The following is a 10,028-nucleotide window of genomic DNA, read 5'->3' on the forward strand; positions in this document are numbered from 1 at the left end:
AAAAAAAAAAAAAAAAAAAAAAAATAAAAAAAAAAAAAAAAAAAAAGAGTCAGGCCAAGAGTGATTTCTTTGCCTTCTTATCCTGGGTCAGATGCCTCCTTTTCTGTATTACCAAACATGGTTCATAGATCTCTGCTGTGATGGACTGTTTCCAAAGATGGTCACAATAATTCCGCCAATCCCTCGCAACCTTTTGTAATATGATTTTGCAAACTTGCCCTGTTAAGAAGCAGAGCCCATTTCCCTTCCCCTTGCATCTGAGCTGGCCTTGTGACTAACTTTGACAACAGAATGTGGTAGAAGTGAGCCTAAGCCTTAAGATGATGTGTGGTTTCCATTTTCACTCTCTTGGAAACCAGCCTTCATTTAAAGAAGCTTGAGTTACTCTGTTGATACTGACAGACCACATGGAGAGGGTATTCCTGTGAAGGAGATATAAGGTTCCCGGACAACAGCCAGTACCAAGGTCTCAGTGGGTCCATATTGGATGCTCATTAAACACCATATGGAGCACAGACAGCCATCCCTACCAAACCTTTCCTGAATTCCTAGACCACAGAAATAATCAGCAATTGTTTAAAACTATTGAATTTTGTGGTAGTTGTTACACAGTAGTAGATAATTGCAACATCTATTACAGAACTTGTCATTAAATATTATAATTATTTATTTACTTATCTGCCACAATGGTGAGCTACTATAAATGGAGACAGAATATTTTCATTCGAATAGCTGTAACACCTGACATATGGGATTGCTTTAGAATGATGAGCCCATGAAAAAATAGGATTCTTTAAGGAGATCACAGAGAAACTTTGTCACATTGAGGATTTGTTAAAGGAAATGAGAACCAAAAAACAAAATGTACTAGAGAATGATTGTAGAAGACAAGAGTGGATGAACATTCAGAGCAATTCCAAGGGATCTGCAAAACTTGTAGTTTATGAGTTCTCCTTATAATTGGTGAGATTATTGACCTCTGTTTCCATCAGCGTGCAGCCGAGACAGCCCCCACAGACATGAATATTTACAAGGGTCTGTCAGACAGCTACCACTGTGTGCAATTAAACTGTAAGTTATGGTTCTCACTGTCCAGACATTTATACTGTAACAGAAAAGCAGATGTACCAGGACATTGTGGGCTTCAGAAGGATATGAAAAATGAGGAGAACAGAAGGCTCATATTCAATGGTTATAGAGCTAGGAAGAGTTTCCACGAACCTGCCTAATCTTTCCCCTTTATCTAGCATTTACTGAGCACCAGCTGGGCGTGGCACTCCCACTCCTTCTTACGCTAAAGCCTCACCAAATTGAGAAATCTCTCAAATGCTCTGCACTCTGTCATGCCTCACAGCCTTTGCTTTTCCCCCTCTTCCTTTCTGGAATGATTTATGACCTATGCTTCCTGGCCCTTCACCTAGCAATGCTTACATTCATCTGTGGGATTCCTCTCCCTTCTTTTCCTTATTTGACCCCCAGGAATAAACTCCCCATTTGCTCTGCCATTTCAAATGTCTCCAGATTCAGTGTGAGTCCTCCCGGCTCTACAAAGCCATCACCGACCATCCCAACTTGGAGTTTCTTAGAATGTAGTAGAAAGGGAACTGGCTTTGGGCCAATATGGATTTGGGTTCAAATCCTGACTATGCTGCTTGTAATTCTGCACAAGTTCCTTAATCTCTTATGTTTCTTCATCTGTAAACTGGGCATGATGCTACCACTTCATGGGGCTGTAATGAGGGTCTAGGAGATGTCTACATAAAGTGTTTAGCTGAGTCCTGGTATGTAGCACACCACTGATACATGCTATTGTTTTCCTCCTCTCTGAACTTCTGGTATTTAATATCTGTATCACTCATTTGTCCTTAAATCATGCTTGCTTTGTGACAGCTCTTGTCCTGTGCCATCATTTAACTTAATGTATTTACTGTGCAATTTTAATATAAGCTTTCTCCTACTAGCTAAATGGTCTCTTCTTGTACATCTTTATATGTCCCAAGGACAACAGATTCTTAATAAATATTGGTGCATGAATGAATAGATAGTGGAAAGAATGACTACCTCTCAGGGCTGTCTATACTATATAAAGTACAACATTCACGGTCAAGAACTCAGTGAATTAGAATAACTCTAATGTCAGGACATTTTTGTTTTCTAGGAAAGGAATGATTAGGGAAAAGTTCAACAGTTTTCCTTGATCCTATAGAAATAACAAGGGAAAATGCAGATCCCATCCCACGAAAGGATAACTTGGAGGAGATGTAGTATTCAGAACAATGAAGACACTAGGACTACCTCCCCAGGTTTAGGCTTTGTTAATATGAATGGATAGTCAGGTCAAAAATAGTGGGAGTGAAAAAGCAATTATGTGAATACTAAACCCCAATTAATTTTATGGGAATTAAGTAAATCAATAGGAAGTATCAAGTTTGAGTTAAGATATTAAGGGCCCTTCCATCATTTACACGGATATGCTCATGAGGAGGGAAAACAAATCCTTTAGGACAAGAGTGTTCTGTTACTGACTGAGGCTCCATCTGTCAGAAGTAAGAGGTAGGATGACATATTACAAGTGAACAAATACATGGACTTAATCAGTGATGAAAACCAAGGATCAGTGCATCCTCAGGTCATGTGGGGTTTAAAGAGAAGACAACATGTGATAGGGTCAAGCTCTGAAAAGTTCCAGAAAGGAATTGGAAGTTTTCCAGACAGAAGGAGTCTGGCTGCCTTGCTAAACTTGAGATTGGGTATGTGAGCTGGACTCTAGTGCGAGGGTGTCAAAACCAGGCTACACTGGAACAAAGAGAAGGAGGGTTCTGGAGAGAGTGCCTAACAGTGATTTTCATATTCTTTTTTACGCCAAACAATCCTTTGTTCAGAGCCCTACAGGGTCCTGTGACACATAAAAGAAACAGAGGTATTGCCGTATGATTGCAAAGAAGCAGGAAGAGAAAGTATGAAGGGATCTTGGGAGAAGCTGGTAGAATCTTAGATCCCACGTCATAGGACCTTAAGCCTGGCAGACCATGTTGGGAAGACCACTGGCCTGGAATATCTGTAAGACTTTATGAATTGTTCTTGTCAACTGGCAAGGGTTTTGGTTAAGACCTGTTGGGTAAAGGTCTCCAAAGCAGAATGTACTAAAACTAGTGACAGAAGATCATGTAGTAAAGATGACTGCATCCTCCTCAAGGGGAAAACAGGCCCTTGTCTGTCTTCCTGCACCAAGATCTCAGCAGGGTTTATTCTTTCTGGAAAATATTTTTCAAGTCATAATTGAAACTTTCAGTGAAAGCCAATTTCAATTTAGTAACACCTAAATATATCTGAACCAACAGGTTCTGGATGGCCCTTCAGAGTGAGCTGTTGGAAGAGGCAATCGCCATCCTCCTATTTCCTGCTGCTTTAAGAGAGGCCTTGATGTCCAAGGGTGTTTTCAATCTTACAGGAGTACTTAGTAATGAATCTTTAGGATCTTGAGTTTCATCTTTACTTAGGAGTGGTTATAACCACTGAGCTAAGTTTCTAATCTCAGACACTAGAAGGTGGTTACAAAACCAAGATTAGGTGAAGAAACATAGAACGGCTTTGAAGGCCCTTCTGCCCAAATGAAAGGCCTCAGCGTCAGACTGGCCGAGAGGGTGAGTGGGTGTGTGGCCAGTGTTTCCAGCATTTCAGGGTCAAGGAGCATCTTGGGTGGTTAGCAGTCTGAATCAACACTTACTGACAAATAGATGGTGGATATTATTAGGATTGTCCTCATGAGGAAGATAGGAGATGAATGTTTTCTCTTCATATTGCGATAGGTTTCAGATACTCAGCTGGGAGAGGCCAGGCCTGAGGTTTTTAGTGGATACGTCCAAGACTAGGGTAATGCCTGTTGTTAAGAGGGGGACACATTTTGGGACCACAGCCTTTCACACACACCCCAGGTGCCAGAGCACCCCTCCCCACCCACCTCTTCCGGAAGCACAAATTTAATTTACTGAGGGGTGGGCTGGCCCCCAGCCAGCTCTGCCTGTCCTGTGATCTTAGAACAACCTGACCTTCTCCCTGGGTGGATACTGGTTCCTAAGGGATGTGTAACGCAGGACTACACGGGTTCCCTGCCCAGCTTCACATTTCCCAAGAGTGAAGCCACCTATTTGGCTATGCTAATTTGCTCGCAAAGCAGGTGAGCTCACCTGTGCAGCTTTAGCACAGGGCATTACGTGAGAAGGAGGGCACTGCCTTTTTATGGGTACCTCGTACACCGGGGCTCCCTCTTTGAATACACTGACAATATTTCCGAAGTTCCTCCTCCTCCTCCTCAGTACATCCCCATCAAACATTCTTTCAACGCCAAGAGCCAAGTAAGACAAAAAAGTATCAAATGGGAAAACAATGAAAAGCCTGTTTAGTTCCTGTGTGCAGTGTGAACAATAAGCCACCCTTTCTGAAGTGTCTCAGAAAGGAATGCCTGTGATGTCCTTTCAAAGAAGGACTCTGGCCCCAAATCAAGCTGTAAGCCATGACAATGCTCCACTAAACAGCACAAAGAATTCGCCTTTCAGCCAGAGAGGCATTTCTCACGTACTGGGGAAAAATGCCGCCCACACCACATCACCTCAGCACATTTACTATCACCGCTCTTTTTCCTGCTGAAGCCTGAGTGTAGCCTTCTGTGATTGATGCATGGAAATTCAGCTGACGGGTCTGAGCATTCAGCACTTTGCCCCCTAAAATACTCATGAGAGAACAGAAGTCTAGTAGATATGTTTGTATTTTGGGGAGTTTAAGGCTCTTGGGTCTGTGTGTCCGCTCTTGTACAGAGAAGACATGCTCCCCCTTAATCCACAGCTCAACTTTTTCATAGCCAAGCATTTGAAATTAGCTGAAGTGTCAAAACACATAAAACACTTCATAGAAAGGACTTTCAGTTCGGCAGCTCCAAACAGCGCCAGAGAGAAAGAGGGAAATGTCCAAGTCATTCAGAGTACAGGGGAGGGCTTGCCTCTTACCTGGGCTTCTTTCACTATCCCATTCTTTGCGCAGTTTCCACTGGGTGAGCCGTCGCTCTGTTTCTCGTGCTTGTGCAGATTTCCATTGCAAACAGCACCACCTCCAGGATTAGCCATTTGTGTGAAATGATGGAATCCAGCAGGTTTTCCTCCAGAGGTTCTTGGCAAGCTTTGGTTTTGAAGTTGGTGAGGGGATGGGAGGAAGCACTTTGGGCTGAGCCCCTGAAGGAATCCTACCGATCAGGCTTTCCAGAAGAGCAACAGCCTATCTTTGGGGCAGATCTTTGAAAGGAAAAACAAGTGGTTACCTTTATACTCCTCGGCTCAGAATGTGACCTTCAGGGCAACAGACCTGCTTCTGAAACTACAAAGGATATTGCCCATGCTGGCTCCTTGAGGGGCAAGAGGAAATCAGGAGACTGCAAAACCCCAGTAGCAAACTGCGAGGAGGCGGGCTGGGAGGTGGAGCATCTTTTAAAGACACACACACACACAGCACAGTCACGGTCTCCTGTCTCCTACCTGTAGTCTGTTCCGAATTTGTCTACCACCACCCCCGCCCTCCTGTATCTAGTTACAACTTTTGGTTGTAAACCTAGCTCAACTTTTTTTTTTTTTTTTCTGTGAAAAGACACTTAGCAGTGGCTGCCAGGACTGCCCAGAGGGAAAGGAGAATGAGAAGTTACTGTTTCAAGGGCACAGAGTTTCAGTTGGTTTCGTGGATGGTGGTGATGGTTGCACAACTGTGTGACTGTACTTAATGCCACTGAACTGTACACTTAAAAACAGTGAAAATGGGAAATTTTGTGTGATGTGGATTTTACCATAATCCAAAAATGGCAAAAAAGTAATAATATTCAGAACCCACCTGATGTTAGAACCAGTGATATAATGAGAGGTATTAACTCATCAAGCATTCCAGTAGCGCACAAATCTGGGAGACAGAATGTTTAGTTTCTTGTTAAGGCTGCAATATTTTATCATGTGACTTTGGGAGAGCCATTTACTCTCCTTTTGCCTCAGTTTGTTCAGCTAAAGAGACTAAACATTTTTGGTGGGCTAACGTCCAGTGGGGTAGCAGGAAAAGAAAAGTGTGGCTTGGGTTTGTTACTGACACAGGTGTTGTGAGGCAGATGGTGACTTAGGTGTCCCAGTCCTGAACACCTGTGGTTTACTCATTAACTCTTTCTCTCTCAGTGCATTAGGCGTCTGTGTTCTTCTATCACCATCAGATGGCATTGTGCTTTGTTGGACAGTGTCAATCATTTACAGCCTGTTCAGTCCTCCCAAACCCACCATTATGGTTCCCCTGAACGAGACTTCTTTAACATCATGCACTTAGGAATAAAAACCCAGCCATTTATTGGGTCAGTGCACAAAAACAAAGACACACACATCAGCAAAAAATAAGAAGAGAAAAACAGAGATGGCCCCTGTTGTCAGAGCCTCATTTCTTGGCTTTCAGCTCTTTTGGATAGGGTTTGTTTCCCCTCCAGGAAGATGTGGTTTATGGAGGAGGTGGTGATAATGCTTCTTCTAACCATGATTTGCATAGGAGGGTTGCCATTTTTTTCTGCCCCAGGGAGAGCTATAGGAATAAGATAAGGTTTTGGGCTAAATGATGGGATGGGGCTAATCCCAAGTGTGCCCACCCTTTTGTGTCTCAAGCTCAGACTTTTTATTGCATTTCTTCCAACTTTGTCATCAGAGTAGAACTAGCTTTTCACTGGTCTCTCTCTTCTATGGCTGTTATGCTGGGAGTCAGGGGCTAAATTTGTGTTGGCTATTTCCTTCTAGACTTATGCAAAAGGGAGATGAAAAGGTAGGGAGGGACACTGATAACTGTTGGCCTGATTGCCCCAGCTTACTTAGGAAGACAAGTTGAAGACACCGTGTTATCTTGATCCAGCTCTAATGATCCATACAAGATTATTTTTGGAATAAAGATTTTGAGATAAAACTAGCTAAATTTCTGAACATTAGATGTTTCTATCCCACCTCCTTTTCTTTTCTTCTTCCTTCTTCCCTTTCATGTTTTGAATTTCTCTTTTTCCTTTCTTCCTATCCTTGTCTCCTCCTCCTTCTCTTTTTTTCTTTATTTTCTTTTTACAAGGAGACAAAAACTGTATATAAAGAAAACATCTTAAAACAAAACTGAAATCTGCATCACTTTTCTTCCCCCCTCATCTCAATTACCAGTGTTAGGTACTCACCCACCAACCTTTAGGAAATATCTACTACATGTTCTCACTCTCGAAACTTTTCTACTTTACTTGTTATGTCGGATATGTGAATTGTAATATGCACAAAATCATCTCAACACATCAACCATTTAGCATCAGGTACTGTGGATATGTGTAATCATGGTGACTCATTGTTTCTTCAGTCAAAATAAGTGTGGAAGTCTCTTTGAGTTGAGTTGTAGCTTTGAGTTTAAGGACATTGATTACTATGGTCTGAATCTTTGTGTCCCCCTAAATTCATAGGCTGGGATTGTGACCACCAAGGTGATGGTATTAGCCAGTGGGGCAGTTGGGAGTTATTAGGTCGTGTTGGGGGAGTCCTCATAAATGAGACTAGAGCTCCCTTGCCTCTTCAGCCAGGTGAGGTTCTGGTGAAACGATAGCCATTTAAGAAGTAGGCTCAAATCTTCCAGTGCCTTGATCTTGGACTTCTAGCCTCCAGAACTATAAGAAATAAATTTCTGTTGTTTATAAGCCACCCAGTGTATGGCATGTTGCTATAACAGCCTGAACATACTAAGACATCAATCAACACTAAAATGCCAACTAAATATTGGGTATGATTTAGTGTCTCTGAATAACGAAGCACCCTTCAGATCAACCAGTAAACTTAATAAATATTTGAACAACTGCGATGTATTAAGTTATTTGCTAAGCCTTTTCATACAACAATGAATGGGACAAAAGCAGTCTCCAACCTCACAGAACCAAGGGTTAGCAACCTTCATACCTTCTACTCAAGATATCTCATTAGCGAAAGTAAAAAGAAACCTGTCCATTCGTGTATTAAAAGCAAAGATAAAATTAGTTAACCATGACCTTGTGGTGTTCTCTGAAGGGAATTTTTGGCCCAGATGCCTACTTATAGAAGAAGGCAAGAAAGCGATGTTCAGAGGCTTGGTAATATGTTCTGAAAACACTGGCAGAAAAGGGAGGAAATGAGCAAAATAAATGGTCAGAATTGTCCAGTGTCTAGAAATCTATTCATTCTCTGTGACTTGATCTTTACTTATGTACTGGAGTGTGACGCTGATGCAAAAGCGTTAAGTGACTATCCACAAGCCCAGGGCCATGTGGCAGAAGCAGGCGTGAACTCAGGCTAGAATCTCTGGGTCTGGAGCAAGTCCCTTTCCCACACATCATGATAGCTCTCCTTCAGACAACCATCGACCACTATGAAAAGAAATAACAGAAATTGTTATGGTTTGAGACATTTTATTGAACTGACCAAATAAGAAATAAATTTTTATTTTCCTTCCTGATCCATGAAAATCTTATGTCTATTAAATAGGTGCAAAAATCAAATGACATCTCAATACCTCCTGGGATTTGATAGTCTGGGATTCCTCTACAGAGAAGTATTTAAATTTCCTAAAGAATTCAGTCTAGAAAATTTTCAGTATTGAGATAATTCAGATCCAAATGTTTTCTTATCAATAGGTTGTAAACACCATAACATCAGAAGGCCAGAAACCAATGTTACAGATGTCAAGTGTCAGTTTGGGTTTTTTTTTTTTATTTCTTTAGGAACATTGGCTAATAGAATGGCAATGCTATTTGAAGTTAGAAAAAAACCCTGTTATTGATGACTATTACTCCAAAGTCAGCAACAGTGGAGTAATTCTGCTTTTCTTCATTTATATCATCCTCTGGGGAGTGTGTGCCTGAATCTTTGAGGCAGCAGTTACCTTCAGAATACTCCTAGCAATGAACAGGTGTCTCCCCCAACCTATAGATGTTTGGACTCTTTGGCTATGAAACATCTGTTAAAAGAAAACTCCAGGGTTCCTGGGTGGCTCATTTGGTTAAGCGACTGCCTTCGGCTCAGGTCATGATCCTGGAGTCCCAGGATCGAGTCCCGCATCGGGCTCCCTGCTCGGCAGGGAGTCTGCTTCTCTCTCTGAACCTCCCTCCTCTCATGCTCTCTATCTCTTTCTCTCTCTCAAATAAATAAATAAAAAAAAATCTTTAAAAAAAAAAGAAAACTCCAAACTTATTATGCTAAGTGAAATAAGTCAGAAAAAGAAACACAAATACCATACGATATCACTTGTATGTGGAAACCCCAAAAATAAAACAGATGAATAAACAAGCAAAAAGCAGAAACAAACCCATAAATACAGAGAACAATCTGATGGTTGCCCTGGTGGGGGGGGGGGGGGGGGGGGTGGGGGGAAGGGCAAAATGGGTAAAAGGGAGTGGGAGGTACAGGCTTCCAGTTATGGAATGAATAAGTCATGGGGATGAAAGGCACAGCATAGGGAATATAGTCAATGGTATTATAATAGCATTGTCACTTGTGATGAGCATAGCATAATATATAAAGATGTCGAATCTCTACGTTGCATACCTGAAACTAATGTAACATTGTAATGTTAACATTGTGTGTCAACTATACTTTAACAACCCCTCCCCACCCCCCCAGCCCCCCCCACCCCGCCAGATTTTCAGCGTTGAGACTCTCAAAACATCAAACTAGTTACTTCTCAGAAGTACTCCAGAGCCTCTACTATAACTTGGCTGTTCCAGATGTTTGGGGATGAACTCCTCAAAGCCACTTAATTTGGGTGAAAGCTACCTAATATTGTTAATCAAAAAAAAAATTTTATTTTCGTCACTAGAGTTTCTTAGTTCCCTTAGGAAATTCTTTGCACAAAGCAATGATAATCTACTTAAGTGGGTTTTATATTAATATTTGGCATATTAAATTACAAATTGAAAACCTAGTTAAGTTCAATCTATAAATCTTTTTTCCCTCAATCTACAAATCTTGTTATGACTT

At 41.6% G+C, this 10,028-nt stretch overlaps 1 protein-coding gene across 1 annotated transcript in view; it reads right to left on the bottom strand.

The window, feature by feature from the left end:
- SPTLC3 (serine palmitoyltransferase long chain base subunit 3) overlaps nt 1-5,447 on the bottom strand; it is a 156,494-nt gene extending 151,047 nt beyond the window's left edge. The window contains exon 1 of the mRNA XM_021700666.1: nt 5,004-5,447. Coding sequence (XP_021556341.1) covers nt 5,004-5,120 — 117 coding nt within the window. The 5' untranslated portion in view covers nt 5,121-5,447. The remainder of the gene's footprint in view (nt 1-5,003) is intronic.
- Between the last annotated feature and the right edge of the window lie 4,581 nt (nt 5,448-10,028).

This window comes from Neomonachus schauinslandi, chromosome 10 (assembly GCF_002201575.2).
Source record: "Neomonachus schauinslandi chromosome 10, ASM220157v2, whole genome shotgun sequence".
Taxonomy (NCBI): domain Eukaryota; kingdom Metazoa; phylum Chordata; class Mammalia; order Carnivora; family Phocidae; genus Neomonachus; species Neomonachus schauinslandi.